This window comes from Sphaerodactylus townsendi, linkage group LG07, assembly GCF_021028975.2.
Source record: "Sphaerodactylus townsendi isolate TG3544 linkage group LG07, MPM_Stown_v2.3, whole genome shotgun sequence".
NCBI lineage: Eukaryota > Metazoa > Chordata > Lepidosauria > Squamata > Sphaerodactylidae > Sphaerodactylus > Sphaerodactylus townsendi.
In genome coordinates this window covers 114,110,354-114,127,917 of record NC_059431.1, presented here as the reverse complement: position 1 = coordinate 114,127,917, position 17,564 = coordinate 114,110,354, and the positions used below count along the sequence as shown (strand labels likewise).

The window sequence follows — 17,564 nt, the reverse complement described above, 5'->3', positions numbered from 1 at the left end:
TTATTTATTTATTTATTTATTTATTTATTTATTTATTTATTTATTTATTTACCGCCCTCCCCAAAGGCTCAGGGCAGTGTCCATCAATAATAAAACAGTTTAAAACATCCTAATATATAATTTACATAGAATAATACATAAAATAGCAAGACTACAGATGGCTTCAACCCCTCCCTTCCCCTTTTATATACCCACGGGAGGCCAGATGTTCTTATGGCGGAGTTGACATCATCCCGGCTGGCCAAACACCTGGCGGAACAGGTCCATTTTACAGGCCCTGTGGAAACTTTGTACGTCCCGCAGGGCCCTGATCTCACCTGGAAGCCTGTTCCACCAGGTAGGGGCCAGAGCCGTAAAGGCCCTGGCCCTTGTAGAGGCCAGCCGGATCGCCTTGGGGCCAGGGATCACCAGTAGGTCCTAGAAGGACGATATAGGGAGAGACGGTCCCTCAGATAAACAGGGCCAAGGCCGCGAATGGCTTTGAAGGTCAATACCAAAACTTTAAACATGACCTGGTACTCGATAGGCAGCCAGTGCAGTTGGTATAGGACCGGCGTAATCCGGTCCCTAGCTGTTGCCCCAGAGAGGAGCCTATCCCCCTCACCTGTTTATTTGCACCATTTTTTTGTTTTTTTATTGCTGGGGGGGGTCATCTTTGAAGCTCCACAGATACGGGGTGCACAGAATTGCTGCAAAAGCCTGTGGAGCGTTGAAGCATCGATTCTACATCTAGCACAAAAAAGGAGGGACAGGTAACTGCAGCCAGTAATCGTTTCGAGGGGGCAAGTGCGGACATCCACTGTAGTAAAGAGGGGAGTATTGAAAATTTTAAGAAACGTTGTAGGTGATTTGTGTGGGAAAGCCCTTTGTTACTTCTGGGGGGAAAAATCCAAAGTTCTAGCAATGCCTGAAACTCTCAGGTAAAGCCAGAGCGTTTCTGGCGATTTCTAGAACTACCCACTGTGACTTGGTTTTATCTAGAAGAGGCATCGTGACCCCGTTGAAGTTGGTTAAGGGAAAAAACCTCCCCACATTGCCCAAACCAGAGCTTCTGGAGGCAGAGACAGTTTCTCGAGAGCCTAGACGTTTTACAACTGGTGAGACCACGACAACTCCTCTTCAATGGTCAGGGATCAGTTCACCTGAAGAAAATGGCTGCCTTGCCAGACCCAAAGCCTGGCATCTCCAAGCTCCACCCCCAAACATCCCAGAATTTCCCAACCCAGAGTTGGCAGCCCTAACCCAACAGACCTTCCCATCCACAGACCCTACCAGGATTTTTAAACAGTCAAATCAGTCTCCAAAATGGTGTTGGCAGTGGTGGGATCCAAAAATTTTAGTAATAGGTTCCCTTGGTGGTGGGATTCAAACAGTGGCGTAGCGCCAATGGGGCTGGGCGGGGCACGATGGGGCCTGGCCGGGCATTCTGGGGGCGGGGCATTAATAATTTCTATGTTACTGTAAAAAACTCTTACTGTAAAAAAAAAGTTCCTAATTTTCAGCTGGTATCTTTCTGTCCATAATTTAAACTCATTATAGCAAGTCCTATCGTCTACTGCCAACAGAAACAACTACTTCTCCTCTAATTGACTGCCTGTCAAATACTTAATACTTTCCAACACTTAATTTTGTTTCTAGAAATCAAAAGAAGGATACTTTCCTTAAACAAGGAACTTGACCATATTTCTAAAACATGTTTTTAAAACAGCCCAACAGGGAGAATGATCCCGTTTTCTACCTTCGCTAACCAGCCACATAGAAAACAACGGGATTTTATGATTTTTGGACCTAATGGAATTTCTAACGGAAAAGCGGACCCAATTAGTAACCCCCTCTCGGCACACACAAATAATTAGTAACCCACTCTCGGGAACTGGTGAGAACCTGCTGGATCCCACCTCTGGGTGTTGGTGTCCATGGGCGGGACCTGTGGCCACTGTAGCGTCCAGTCTGACTCTCTAACTGCTGCCTTCAGAAACAGGAAAGGACATTTCTGTTTCTCAGACTGCCGTTCTGCAGCTTTCTCATTTCTACCAGCTCCAGAGGCACCCTCGGCTAAGCACGGGCTCGCCAGATCCTTATCTCTTCTATTTTGCAACACTCCACGGTTTCCTGATGCTTCACCCGCTGCAACACAGAGAAGCTCCGCTTTCATTCGCTTCCAAGCCCTGGGAAAGGAGAGCCCCACACCTGGAACGCATAATAACCACTTCCAGTGTTCTTACTGCTGAACCGTACCTGAATTCACAAGCCAGGCTCACCATCTTTGAGCTGTTAGACAGCTGCCAACTCCAGTCTGGGGAAAGTGCTGGAGATTCAGGAGTGGGAGTTTGCAGAGAGGTGGGCAGAGGTGGGATCCAGCAGGTTCTCACAGGTTCCCGAGAGTAGGTTACTCATTATTTGCGTGTGCCGAGAGGGGGTGACTAATTGGTGATTTGGCCACATGATTTTTGCCTTAGTTTGCCCTCCTCTCCATGATGCGCCAGAACTGGAAACAGATCTAGCAGGAGGTGCACGTAGTGACGCCTGCGCAGCGTGCATTGTTCCAGCTCAGGACCGGCGCAGTGGCTGCGTCCTTGCCACAGCCCCGCCCAGCAATGCCCCGCCCCCGGAATGCCCGGCCACAACCCTGTCGTGCCCCACCCCACTGGCACTACGCCACAGTTTGAATCCCACCACCATGGGAACCTGTTCCAAAATTTTTTGGATCCCACCACTGGAGGAGGGGCTTCAGCCGGGGTAATGCTATGGAATCTGCCCTCCACAGTAACCGCGTCCTCCAGAGGAACTGGGCTTTGTCGTCTGGAAGTAACTTGTAATTCTGGCAGGTCTCCAGCCCGCCCCCTGGAGATTGGTAACCTAATTTTGTGGCAAGAGTTCATCTTGTGTGCCTGAGACTGTCACTCCACTAGTGGAGTGCCCTGCTATTGGCTGAGGCTTGTGAAATGAAGAAGAAGAAGAAGAAGAAGAAGAAGAAGAAGAAGAAGAAGAAGAAGAAGAAGAAGAAGAAGAAGAAGAAGAAGAAGAAGAAGAAGAAGAAGAAGAAGAAGAAGAAGAAGAAGAAGAAGAAGAGGACGAGGACGAGGACGAGGACGAGGACGAGGACGAGGATGAGTTTGGATTTATAACCCACCTTTCTCTTCTGTAAGGTGACTCAAGGTGGCTTACAAACTCCCCACCACAGACACCTTGTGAGGTAGGTGAAGCTGAGAGAGTTCAGAGAGAACTGTGACTAGTCCAAGGTTACGCAGCAGGCTTCAGGTGGAAGATTGGGGAAACAAATCCAGTTCACAAGATAAGAGTTGGTTTTTATACTCCACTCTCCTCTACCTTTCAAGGAGTCCCAAAGTGCCTACAAAATTCTTTCCTCTCCTCTCCTCTCCCCACAACAGACACCTTCTGAGCCTGCCAGGAAACTGGAGCCATCTCTTTATTGAATCCAATTCTTTAGTGTGAAAATCTTTGACCCAGCTCAGTGACGGTGAACCTATGAAACACCCATCAAAGGTGACCTGCCACGACGTTTTGGGTGACATGCCAGCATTCACCAGCACTCAACAACAACTGAGTTTGTTCTACTTGTATTTCATTGTTGTCGTTATTTGATGTTCCTTTGTATAATATGCAGCCTTACACATGATTAGACTGTACTTTTAAAAATAAATAAAATAAAATAAACAAATTAATATGCAAAGTATTGTTTCTCTTTCATTCGGGATGCGAGTCTGTGTGTGATATGCTACTGAGTAAAGTTAAGCATTTTTATAATTTTGACATCATGGAGCTTTAAAAGGTTCACCATCAAGGACCTAGTTAATCTGGAGAAAGCGTTTGTACGTTCTGTTTCTCTCCTTGACAGGTTTGCTTGAGGGGAGAGCATCTGAGGCAGCCAGGCTGAGGAATGTACCAAACAAAGGCCTCACTGAGAAGCAGAGCAAACTGGTGTGAACAGGCTGTTCTGGACCAGAGAGAGCGGCTGTCGTCAAGGAGGCAACTCCGGTCAAAATGGTAGGCTGGGACATATCCGAAAGTCTCCTCACACACGTGCTGAGGAGGTGGTGGGCCTGAAGGAACAGCTTTTTGCTCAGGGACACGCAGATGGTTGTCAACCACTCACAATCAAGTGAGGGAAACAATTAGGAACGACCGGTCATGAGAGAGGGAGGTCCCTCATGGATACAGGTTTTACTTCCAGGCAAGCAACTAGACTCCAAATTTGGTTGGGGAAATGGTCTGGGGGTGGTGGTCATAGGTTGCTAACTCCAGGTTGGTGACGCCTGGAGGTTTGGGGGCAGAGCCTGGAGAGGGGAGAAGAAGAGTTCAGATTTATACCCCACTTTCTCTCCTATAAGGAGACTCAGGGCAGCTTGCAAACACCTTATCTTCTTCTCCCCACAACCTACACCTTGTGAGGCAGGTGAGGCTGAGATTTTCAGAGAGAGCCGTGACTGGCCCAAGGTCACCCAGCAGGCTTCATGCTTAGGAGTAGGGAAACAAACCCAGTTCATCAGATAAGAGTCTGCTGCTCATGTGGAGGAGTGGGGAATAAAATCTGGTCCTCCAAATTATAGTCCACCTGCTCTTAATGGCTACATCCCTCTGGCTCATATACCATGAAGGAATGCCTCTGTCTATTTACTTATGAAAACGTTTCTATCCCACAATTAAAAACATTTTCAGTTCAAACACAAAAAAAATCAAAGGCAAACTCCAAATCCCCCCCCAAAAGCCTGACTGTTAACCCCCCCCCCTCAAACAGGCAAGCCTTTCAGAGCCACCTAAAGGTCTCCAAGGAGGGGCCCCCTCTCTTCTTCAAAGTGCCAGTTCCCAGAGAGAAGGACTAGGCTCCGGTCGATGCCAGACGGGCCATGTTATATGTGGGATAGCTGACAGATGGTTACCTGATATCTGTAGCGGCGACACAGGGATATATATATAAGGAGTAAAGGTAATGGTAATCCCTTATGCAAGAACTGGGTCATTAGTGACCCATGGGATAATGTCGCATCACGACATGTGCTAGGCAGACTGTTTACAGGGTGGTTTGCCATTTGCCATTTGCCAACATTTTACCCTCAGCAAGCTGGATACTCATTTTACAGGCCTCAGAAGGGCGGAAGGCTGAGTCAACCTCGAGCCGGTTACCTGAAACTGACCTCCATCAGGATTTAACTCAGGTTGTGAGAAGATTTGACTGCTGTACTGGCAGCTGCTGACCCCTTTGTGCCGGGGTGGAGGTGGTTATAAGTGCCGGGGTGGAGGGGTGGAGGTAACAGGGTGGAGGCAGTGGTGGGATCCAAAAATGTTAGTAACAGGTTCCCATGGTGGTGGGATTCAAACAGTGGTGTAGCGCCAATGGGGCTGGGCGGGGCACGATGGGGGTGTGGCCGGGCATTCTGGGGTGGGGCATTGCTGGGCGGGGCTGTGGCAAGGATGCAGCCGCTGCACCGGTCCTTGGGCAGGAAATGACGATGCATGCAGAAGCTTAGGCTGCCACACACGCCTTGATGCACCTCCTGCTAGACTGCTTCAGAGTTCTGTGGCGCTTTACCGCTAAGGAGCAGGAGGAGGTGTAACTAAGGCAAAAATCATCGCAAGTGGCAAAATCACCAATTAGTAACCCCTCCGCAACACACAACTAATTAGTAACCTACTCTCGGGAAACTGTGAGAACCTGCTGGATCCCACCTCTGGGTGGAGGTGGTTACATGTAAGGAGCCAGTATTTTGACTATGTGAGTCCCAGGTCATGAAAGTCTTTAAGAGTCATGATCAGCACCTCGATTTGAACTCGGAAAAAGACCAGCAGTAGCTGGGAGGGGGGAGGGGGAGGCTTCTGCTGGGCCCAGTGGGGAGGGTGGCTTGCTGCCTCTGCTCTGCAGGGCCTCACTTGGGTTTGGGGTCGGGGGAGGGCAGGGGTGTGGACTGGGGACACTGCTGCCAGGTTCAGCGAGTGGGCGGCTTGGCGCCTACCCCCTGCCAGGCTTGGCTTGGGTTTGGGACCTGGGGAGGGCAGGTGGAGGAATGGGGAGACTCCTCCAGGCCAGGTGGGGAGCATGGCTTCCAGCTGCTGTCCTGCCAGCCCCACCTTGCTCCTGGGTTGGGGGGGGGGGAAGGCATGTGGGGCCTGGTGAGGGATGCACTTTCCACCAATTGGCGTGCAGAACTCAGTGAGTTCTGCATGCCTATTGGTTGGAAGCGAGTCGTCACAATATTCCATCCCTTAGGGTATGCCGGCTTAGGGAATATGTTAGGATAAGGTGCTGATGGAATTTTGCGGTAAACACACACACACATCGCACCTCTTGTCAGGTCAAGGCTGACCTACCCCTCTGTGAGCACCCTCAGAGATGCCTGTGGGCCCTTTTCCTTCTGGGATCCTCTGCATATTTTCCTTTCAGCACATAGCTCCCATTCCCCCTTTGAAGAACACCTTCATATTTGAAAGCTCTTTCAGTCCCATCCACCCAGCAGGACCAAATCCTTCTGCGTAGAGAGACTGCCACCATCTGGTGAAATGTAGGCATGACACCACCCTTCAGAGCATTGAGGGTCAAAATGGCTGGATTCCGCCTCCTTTTCCAAACCAATAATGTGAGCAGTCAACCCCAATTTAGATCAGGGCTGCCACAGGGAGGAGAAAGGGTGGTTCTGCCACTGAAACTACTGCATCCTGAGACAAGGGCTGCCAGCTTCCAGGTGATGCCTGAAGCTGTTCCAGATTTGCAAGTAATCTTCAGACTACAGAGATCAGTTCCGCAGAGAAAATGGATTCTTGAGATCATAGGGGCTTTCTTCACTGACAGAGTTGAACAGGTTTCTACCTAGGTTCGCCTCAGTGAATCCCCCCCGCCCCCGAGCCCAACATTGTTTTGTCTCAGCCCCCCCCCCCCCCCCCTCAGAACTGCAACAAGGGTATGAACTACACTTTTCTGCCGGAACAAGATTCGATACCGCTTCAGGAGCTTCTCAAGTGGGGAAGCTTATCGAAACGCGACACCTCATCCGCTCAACCAATCACAAAGCAGCTTTTTGTGGCATGTGCAGAAACGAGAGGAGAGTCGCATGTGAGCCAAAAGCACATGTAACTGTAAACTGTAAACTGTAAAAACTGTAAAAAAAAGAGCACTCCCGTTTCCCACCGTAACACAAGCACCAATCACGATCGAGGAAATAGAAACAAATTAAGATGATCCTGCCCACTTAGCTTTTCCGGTTCCAGGGGCCAACCCCAGTTGCTGTGGGGACAGCCTGGAATCACCCTCCACTGAAGGGAACCGAGTCGAGCCTTAGCTCCCTTCTTCTGTAGTGGGAAAAGCCCTTATACTGCACTGGACTCCTGATCCATCAAAAAACTCCTGCCGTTGTCTACCCAGACTGGCAGTACCTCTTCCTGGCCTCAGGGAGAGATCTTCTATATCACATGCTACCTCGGGTCCTTTTTTCTTTAACCGAGATGCCAGTGATTGGAACAAAGGTCCTCACACATGTTTAAAGTTGGTACTCTACCACTGAACCATGGTTCCTTTCCAATGGTTGTCACCAGAGGTGGGATCCAGCAGGTTCTCACCAGTTCCCGAGAGTGGGTTATTAAGTATTTGTGTGTGCCGAGAGAGGGTTACTAATTGGGTCTGCTTTTCAAGGCAAGGGGGAAGGAGTATAAATGCGGTAAAATAAAAGTAAATAAAAAGAAGCGGTTTGCCGTTACTGGCCTCTGTGTTTCAGCCATCTTCTTGGCCTCCCATCCAAATATTATGCAGGACTGACCCTACTTAGCTTCTGAGACCTGACAATATCTGGCTAGCCTGAGCCATCCGGGTCAAGGTGGTTACATAGTATCAGTGCCTTGTCTCATTTTTTTTCAAAGGATGATTTTTAGTATGATGAGAAGGCAGACAACAATAGCAGAGAGTGGGAAATTAAAAGATGCTTTCATGTTTCATGGAGCTCATCGGTTCATGCCGACAAGCCGCGCTTCTGGATAACTGGAACGAAGGCTACTTCCATACCAGATGTTGTGGGCAGTGGTGGGATCCAAAAATTTTAGTAACAGGTTCCCATGGTGGTGGGATTCAAACTGTGGTGTAGCGCCAATGGGCTGGGTGGGGGTGTGGCATGACGGGGCATGGCCAGGCATTCTGGGGCGGGCATTCCTGGGCGGGGCTATGGCAAGGACGCAGCCACTGCGCCGGTCCTTGGGCAGGAAATGAATGCACGCAGGCGCAGGCTGCCACGCATGCCGGTGCACCTCCTACTAGACTGCTTCAAGTTCTGTGCACTACTGCTGAGAGGAGGGGCGAATCTAATCCGCAAAATCACGCGTGGCAAAATCACCAATTAGTAGCCCCCTTTGGCACAACACACCAATAATTAGTAACCTACTCGGGAACCTGTGAGAACCTGCTGATCCCACCTTTCTGGTTGTGGGTCAGCTTCTGCTGGACACCTCCCTCATGATGAGGAAGAGGTGTTTCCAGGTTGACCCATGACATCAGGTGATTTTCTGTAGTAGTCTGGTTGCTGCTGTTCTTGTTGGAATTTTCAGCCTTGCTAACATGCAGCAGCAGTAGCAGCAGCAGCAGCAGCAGCAGCAGCAGCAGCAGCAGCAGCAGCAGCAAGGAATGCTGGGATACTCTCACTACCTAACATCTCTAAAGATGATACAGCTTCGAAACCGCTGGTAATTTTTTTTCTTCTGCTCCCCTGACTGACTGAAAGATGTTCTCTGTGTACCTCGCTAACCAATTTTGGTATGTGAAATTGCCTTTGACTAAGACACTGTATAAGCTTACTATCACAACCAAAACCGTAACAAGCGATGAGCCGTGAATGTAACGATGTATATGTGATACTTTGTTGAGATATATATAGTTTACTTTTCTCTCTTGGTTAAAGTAAAGTTCTCTCTTGGTTAAAGTAAAGTGGCGTAGGAGGTTGTTAAGAGCTCGTGTATCTAATCTGGAGGAACCGGTTTTGATTCCCAGCTCTGCCGCCTGAGCTGTGGAGGCTTATCTGGGGAATTCAGATTAGCCTGTACACCCCCACACACGCCAGCTGGGTGACCTTGGGCTAGTCACAGCTCCGGAGCTCTCTCAGCCCCGCCCACCTCACAGGGTGTTTGTTGTGAGGGGGGAAGGGCAAGGAGATTGTAAGCCCCTTTGAGTCTCCTACAGGAGAGAAAGGGGGGATATAAATCCAAACTCTCCTTCTTTATGTTTATCAGCTTCTGAGGAAAACCGGCTGGTCTTTTGAAAGATAGCTATTCTTATTTGACGTGCCGCACAATCCACATTTCTGCTCCTTACTCTGCTTGACAGGATTATATATTCTAAATATACCTGTTGCACATCAGTTCTTCTGTGTGAAATCACCCATGCAATGGAAATTCCCAACAGTGTATGGAATTTCACTCCATTCGCAGTGGGTTTTCTCTCTATTGGTAGCTGTGATTTCCCATTCACGCTTGAGGCACACTGATGCCACCCCAGCCGTGTTCTCACATGACCCTTCAGACGTATTTTTTTTATTTTGAGGAACATGGTTAATGCTGTACAGAAATAGCATAATACCTTTAAAAAATCTTTTTTACTTCATTTACAAATACTTTTTTGACCATCTTCCTCCCCACTCTCTAAAGTGCAGGTCGAACTTAAAAAGAAAAAACGCTTATGAACACTGGGTAACACTGGATGGGGAATAATTCTACTACCTTTACAATGTTAAACGGGTGCTTTGTATTTCTTCAGATTCTCTCCAATGGTTCCCTCCCCTTGGTTCTAAAATATTCTATTCTGGTAGTCAATTTCTACTGGCAGACCTATGGTCAGCCAATAAATGAAACAGTGCAGTGGTGGTGGTGGTGGTGGTGGTGGTGGTGAAGAAGAAGAAGAAGAAGAAGAAGAAGAAGAAGAAGAAGAAGAAGAAGAAGAAGAAGAAGAAGAAGAAGAAGAAGAAGAAGAAGAAGAAGAAGAAGAAGAAGAAGAAGAAGAAGAAGATGATGATGATGATGATGATGGTGGTGGAAGGAACAGTCTGAGCACAAAGAAAGGATGACATCATGTGAAAACATTGAAAAAATCCACACACCCAGTTGGGTAGCTAGCTGAAATGGGGAAATCCTCTGGTGTTGAAGCTGCCCGGTTATTCAAAAACTTTCTACAGCAAGGCTAGAAACAGCCTTCCTGCCTCCCTCTTCTCCCTCTCAGTACTGGCTTGGATTCCCTGCTCTGCCACCCTGAGCTTTCGTGGAGGCTAATCTGGGAATTCAAATTAGTCTGTGCACTCCCACACATGCCAGCTGGGTGACCTTTGGGCTAGTCACAGTTCTTCAGAGCTTTGCCTTCAGGCTCTGACCCACCTCATTTCCTGCCAGGGTGTGAGGGAAGTGGAAAGGAGATTGTCAGCCCGTTTTGAGTCTCCTGCAGGAGAGGAAGGGGGGATATAAATCCAAACTCTTCTTCTTTTTCTTCTACTTTGGTGTTAGTGTTGAACACGCCAGATCGCCAGACTCCCCTGAAGAAGTGCAAGATGTGCACATTCATCCTGCAGTTTACATAGCTGCCCTTGAGCCCCATGTATGCGGAGTGGTGACCTGCAGTCAAAGTCTCAGCTCCACGCATCTGGAGTTCGGATCCCGACAGAATTCAGTTTCAGGGAGCCAACTCATCCTTCATCCTTCTGATGAAACCAGAAAGTGCCTAGCTTGGTTGGGGGGGTAAAGGATAAATGACTCGAGGAAGGCCATGGCAAACCATCCCAACAAACATTTTAAAGCAGTGGTGGCGAAACCTTTTTTGAGACCGAAAGTGCCCAAACTGCAAACCCAAAAAATCCACCTCTTATTTATCGCCAAAGTGCCAACACAGCAATTTAACCTGAATCCTGAGTAGTTTTAGTTTTCTAGAAAAACTGGTTGGCTCCGGTACACATTACTTGGGAGTAAGCTTGGTGGAAGTTGAGGTGGCTCTTTGCCGAATAACAACCATGCAACTCTTCCAATGGGTGAATCCTCGAGCCTAGAGAGGGTTTACTCAGAAGCAAGCCCCATTGCCAGCCAAAACTTCAAGTTCTTTACTCCCAGGTAAAGGATCGCTGTTTTGAAGTTCTTCTCGTGATGAAAATCAGTGGGGTTTAAACAGCTTTTAACAGGGTTACCTACACTAAGCTTCCACAAAAAACTAGGTCTGGAAGTTTAATGCTAATGCTTACAATCGGAGCCCAGCCGCCCAGGCCAGCTCTAGATGTGGGGGGGGAACTCTGTTTGCATCGTGCCCACAGAGAGAGGGCTCCTGAGTGCCATAGGTCTCGGCCAGCCACTGACCTAATGGAGCTGGAAATCAATGTTGGGCAATTCTGCAGCAGACCTGCGTGGAGCAGCGGAAGGGCAGCCGTCCGCTCAATGCGTGAATTGTCCAAAAATGTATTTCCTGGAGAGACAAGAGGGGAATCGGGCCAACTTAATCCCAGGGAGGCGAAGGCGCCTCGCAGGCCTAACTTCTCAGTATCCCGCTTCCTGCCCCTCCTCGCCATCTCAACTCGGCGAAGATCGGTACAAGCTGGAGCCTGGCCAGCCCTCCCTCTCTCAGTTTTGGGGAAGGATAGGGTTTTCCAGAAACGAGGGCCAACTTCGCTACTACCACTGTGTCCAAGTGTCGCTTGGGATTGGCGACTCATTTCAGCAGGTTGGTGTCTTTGAGGAAGAAGTGTTTCAGGGAAATGCTGGCTTTCACACATTTGTGGTAGCTCCTGACCGATGCTCTCCAGGAAGGCTTTTATGCAAACAGCACCAGTCCCTGATGCGGGGTACTTCTCTCACAAGTCCAGAAAAGAACCATCTGCAAAAGGCCACAGTTTGGTTGGTTTTGTTTGATTTATAGTATAGGTGTTTCAAATAACTGCTTCTCCAGATATACAGGACTACAGTTCCTTATTTCATCCCCTGCCAGCATCATGCTGTGGCAGGGGATGATGGGAACTGTAGTCCACAACATCTGGAGGGCTGCAAGTTTGACACCTGTGATTTACAGGATTTATCTCCCAAGAGGCAGTGTGGGGTAGTGGTTACGTTGATTTATTTATTTATTTATTTATTTATTTATTTATTTATTTATTGATTTGATTTAGACCGCCTCCCATCCCCGAAGGGCTCTATGCGGTGCACAACAATATCCATATATATGACAATTTATCATTACAATCAGAAAAGTGCAATTACTTAAAACCAATAAAATCCATTTAAAAAAGCAGCGGTTAGTACAAAAAAATATCGGGCATCCCGAAACCCACTTAATTCTAGGAGGCCTCCCTAAGACATTGTGGACGGGCCGGGATTTCTTCCCTTCTCAGAGGGTGGCATGGCGATGGTAAATCAAGTATGTAAGCGGGAGGGCGCTTATTTCATTTTTGAAGCCGACTCGGACACTCCAAAGGTCTCGGCGGAACAACTCAGTCTTACAGGCCCTGCGGAACTCACCAAGGTCCCGCAGGGCCCGGACAGCTGGATGAACTTGGACCAGGGAAACCCAAGTCAAATCCCCGCTTGCGGCTTGCTGGGTGACCATGGGCCGGTCACACACTCTCAGCCCTAACCCTGGTTGGTACTTGGAGGGCAAATCTCCAAGGAATACCAGGGTTGTGACGTGAAGGCAGGAAAGGGCAAACCTCTTCTGAATGTCTCTTATTTTGAAAAGCCTGCAGGGTCGCTGTAAGTCAGCTGTAACCTGATGGGCAAAATAAGCACCTTAAAGACTAACATGGCATTCCAGGGAATAAGCTTTCAAGAGTTCAAGAGTCCCATCTGGGGGAGGGGGCAAATTCGCCTGTGGGAGCACAGCTGCCAGGGGCGTACCTGCCAGAGGGACAGAGGGCACCACCCATCAGGTCACATGGGGAGGTACAAAATCGCCCCCAACACACCAAAGCCTGCCATGGGCCTGCTGGGTGTTCCTTGAGTGTGGGGGTACATCCAGAGGTGTAGCAAGGGGGGAAAGCACCCTCTGCCCAGCTCCCGCCCCTCTGCCACGCCCCCCACAGGCACGCCGCGCCTGTGCAGGCATCGCAGCCCCCCTGCCCCCTTGGAGCTACGTCTCTGGGCACATCAGTGGGCTCGTGGCAGGCTGCCGGCCTGTCACCGGCCTCAGATGGAGGTGGGGGGCCAGCAGCCTGCCGCAGGCCTTCCAGGCATCCCTCAGACACTTGCAAAGTTGCCGTGGTGGGGCTCCCGGAGCAGGTGTTGACCCTGGGCGCCATTTCCCCAATACACTTCTAGAGGATCTGCCCTTCCCAGGGCACTTACCCTAGTGGAGGGGTGATTCCTCCATCATACAGCTGCGGCAGCCTCCCCAGTACTGGAACATGGTGTCATATGTGGAACCAATGTCCCAGTGCCCTGCCAAGTGTAGTGGGGGTGGGCCGGCGGTGTGGCCAGGGGAGGGATACCACATTGGTGTCGTGGCCCACCATCTCCCATTTGGTTGGGGCTGCCCGGGAGCTTATACTCTGGGAAATCTGGTTTGTTGCCAAGATCACATACAATCTTGTTGGTATTCATGTTTCTACTGGACACAAATCTTGCTATCCTGCCGGTTGCCCAGTGGACTTTTAGACCCCACTATAGACCCCACTTTAGCTTCAAAAAGGGCTTGGACAGATTGATGGAGGAGAGGTCGATCTCTGGCTACCAACCTTGATCCTCCTTGATCTCAGATTGCAAATGCCTTAGCAGACCAGGTGCTCAGGAGCAACAGCCGCAGAAGGCCATTGCTTTCACATCCTGCACGTGAGCTCTCAAAGGCACCTGGTGGGCCACTGCGAGTAGCAGAGTGCTGGACTAGATGGACTCTGGCCTGACCCAGCAGGCTAGTTCTTATGTTCTTATGTTCTTAGATACCCAATGTTTGCCAGATAACAGGCAGGCTGAAACAAGATTATGGGTCAGGGCCAGGGGCAGTTTATCCTCAGGTGGGGCAACTGCTGGAGCCCAGAACTTCTGGTGGGGTCCACTACCACCAACTCCCTGGCCCACATACCTTCTCTACTGCCCACCTGTGCATCCTGCCCCTGATCTGTCACTCACTGTCCTAGCTGGGCATAAAAGTAAAGGTCGTCTCCTACGCAATCACCAAGGTCATTACTGACCCATGGGGTGACATCAAATCCCAACATTTATTAGGCAGACTTTGCTTATGAGGTGGTTTGCCGCTGCCTTCCCCAGTCGTCTACATGTTACCCCCACCAAGATGGGGGACTCACTTTACCAGCCTCGGAAGGATGGGAGGCTGAGTCAACCTTGAGCCGGCTACCTGAAAACAACTTCCGTGGGGATCGAACTCAGGTTGTGAGCAGAGTTTTGACTGTAGTACAGCAGTTTACCACTCTGCCCCACACAGAGGCGGAGCTACCAGGGAGCACTGTGCGCGCTTGTTGAACAGGGCGCACGCCTAGGGGGCAGAAAATCGCCACCCCTTGCGAGCCTGAAGGTCTCATGGAAAGTGAAGTTCCCACCAGGCCGTTTTCAGCCTGAAGTGAACAGGCCACTTTTCCAGGCTGAACTAAGGTAAGTGTGGGGAGGGGGGGCACAGGGGGGCAAGGTGCCATGGAAGGGGGGGGGGGGGCGGGGGCGGAAAACACAGATTACGCACAGGGCACAGTATGGCCCAGCTACGCCTCTGGCCCTCCTAGCTCTTCACATTGCCCAACATTCAACACTGCTATTTATTTATTAGAGTTCTAGACCGCCCTCCCCCAAAGGAAGAGCATGTTGGTGGTATGCAGCAGCAGAACTGAGACCGGGCCAAGGCATGCATCGCCCAGTGCCCCTGGGAAAGGAGAGTCTGTGCAGTGAAAAGACCCATAAGCAGACTGGGGAAAGATGTGAAAGCAGGTCAGCAGCAGACACACACACACACACACCCCCACACACACAAACATATTTTTGCTTCTGTGAAAAATCCTGGAATGCGCCAGATTAGCAAAGTCACCCCTACCTGCAGGTGAAAGGACGTGAGGACTGGGACTGGCTTGCTCCCTGCTGCACGCGCACTAAACATCCTTTCTTTCATCTGCCGCATGACACCTGGAAAGCACCTCCCGGGCGGCACCCTCACCGCCGCCCCTCGCCGAGCCCTGCATCATCGCTTTGCTCAGCTCGGGAGAAGCTCTGCTGCCAGTGGTAGTTGGAAGAGGCCCAGAGGTCAAAGCCAAAAGACTGTGGGTGAAGGAAGTACAAAGAGGGGAGGAAAGCAGGAGGTTTGCAGAAGGACCAGGATACCCAGATGCCAGAATGCATGCTAGGGGTCTCCAATACCCTCCTGGCACCCGTCAACACCTTCCTTGGTGCCCATTAAGTGTTTTCAGAAAGTGGGTGGGGCTAGGAGAGGTTTAATTCAGCAAGCCTTTGGGAGATCTGATTGGCAATAGATATTTTTTTAAAATGTTGTTTTAGAAACAGTGCGGGAAACGGCAGTGCCCTTCAAAAGTGTTGGTTGTGTGCCTCCCTGCGTCGTAGCGCTGAGGTTGGCCGCGAGACTGCTCTTCACTTCCCAGAAGGCAGTATGGCAGCCTTCCAAAACCCGGACATTTGGGGTAAAAAAACCCGCAGGGCGCGGGACAAGTTGTTTTGCAAGGCGGGAACTGTCCCGCCACAGAAAGCAGGACGCCTGGGTCAGCCCTACCCAAATGGCAAAAAGACCACTCAGGCTAGAGGTACCTGTTGGCCTCTCATCGCCGAGGCTCCAACTCTTGTTGTCGTTCCCTCTCTCCACACCCTTTTGCCAGAGATTTTTGAGGGAGAGCCCACAGTCCCCAAGTCCCACCAGTACCTTAACACACTGCACTTTCTCTCGGCAAGGCCAAGATCTGACGCATCGGGGCCATTTGCTTTTCCGAGGCCAACATGTTGGGATCTCGATAGTCGGAACCAGCTCGACCTCCACCTGGAAATCAGAGGTCTCGACAGTGACACGGACTGCAGAGCCAAAACCTTCCACAATACTGACTTTGTCTGGGGGAAGAAGAAGAAGAAGAAGAAGAGTTGGATTTATATCCCCCCTTTCTCTCCTGTAAGGAGACTCAGAGGGGCTTACAAGCTCCTTTTCCTTCCCCCCTCACAACAAACACCCTGTTAGGTAGGTGGGGCTGAGAGAGCTCTGAAAAGCTGTGACTAGCCCAAGGTCACCCAGCTGGCATGTGTGGGAGTGCACAGGCTAATCTGAATTCCCCAGATAAGCCTCCACAGCTCAGGCGGCAGAGCTGGGAATCAAACCCGGTTCCTCCAGATTAGTGTACACCTACTCTTAACCGCTACGCCACAGCTGCTCTGGGTTACTGTTATTATGAACAAGATTTGTATCCCATCTTTCTGCCCATACACAGTCACAAAGGTGGCGGAACATACACGATAAAAGTTTCATGTAAAAGAGCTAGATTTGACTCCTGCAACACTTTAGAGACAAACAATATTTTGGGGGTAGAGATTTTGGAAAATTGGGCTGATTATACACAGGTGCTCTGCCCCATAGTGAAGGTAGATTCCCTTTGAGGCAGAATTTCTTCCTCAGTAGGGAGGAGAACCTAAAGGTCCCCAAAGATTACTGTAATGGTTGGTTGGATTCATAAGGGATTGGGTGGTCCTTCAGGTATATCCCAAGCCACATAGGACTACATGGAATACAATCCCATCAGCCCCTGCCAGAATCATGCTTACAGGGGCTGATGGGAATCATAGTCCATGAACATCTGGAGGGCCCTTATGAATCCCCTCAACCATTATGCTGACAGGACTGATGGGAATCATAGTCCATGAATGGAATGGGAATTGTAGTCCATGAATATCTGGAGGGCTAGAGTTGGACACCCCTGCTGTAGGCTGATCCTGCATTGAGCAAAGAGTTGGACTAGATCATAGGTGTCAAACTCACGGCCCTCCAGATGTTATGGACTACAGTTCCCATCATCCCCTGCCAGCATGATACTGGCAGGGGATGATGGGAACTGTAGTCCATAACATCTTGAGGGGCGCAAGTTTGCCACACCTGTGGACTAGGATGGTTTGTATTGTTCCTGCCAACTCTATGATTCCATGATTCTTTCAACACACCAGCTTCCTCAGCGTGAGTGTACAATTCTCAATTCCTGGCATTCTCCACACCTAATATTAAAACTGAGTGGGGAACAGTCCCGAGAGCCACAGAGGGAGGCCAAAAGCCATTTTGGCGGTGAGGAAAGATTTGCTAGTAAATTTTGCTGCTGTGGTTCTTCCAGCGCTGGACCTCACCCATGAGAGTGCAACCGCGGGATTGATTTCTCCACAAGATCTCGAAGACAGCAAGGACTCTGGCAGGCAACGCAGGTCGCCTCAATGTTCACGCCTGTTCTCTATGCCAAAGTGGGAGGCTGGTGGAAACTGCTCCACTCTCCAGCCACTGCTGCAGCTCCCTCGGGGTCCCTGACAGGAGACAGGAGTTTTGCTCCGCAAGTAAAGTGTAGTAACGCCCAGTGCCGCGACTTACGCGTTGTTTGTACCCGCCGTTAAGCCAACCAACGGGATGGTGATTGCGAACTGGTTGG

At 50.0% G+C, this 17,564-nt stretch overlaps 1 protein-coding gene across 1 annotated transcript in view; it reads right to left on the bottom strand.

Annotated features, from left to right (window-relative positions):
- LOC125436688 (protein mab-21-like 3) overlaps window positions 1-17,317 on the bottom strand; it is an 18,024-nt gene extending 707 nt beyond the window's left edge. Inside the window, 4 exon segments of the mRNA XM_048503905.1 lie at window positions 14,984-15,088; window positions 15,091-15,204; window positions 15,818-15,999; window positions 17,272-17,317. Coding sequence (XP_048359862.1) covers window positions 14,984-15,088; window positions 15,091-15,204; window positions 15,818-15,999; window positions 17,272-17,275 — 405 coding nt within the window. The 5' untranslated portion in view covers window positions 17,276-17,317.
- Window positions 17,318-17,564: the final 247 nt, after the last annotated feature.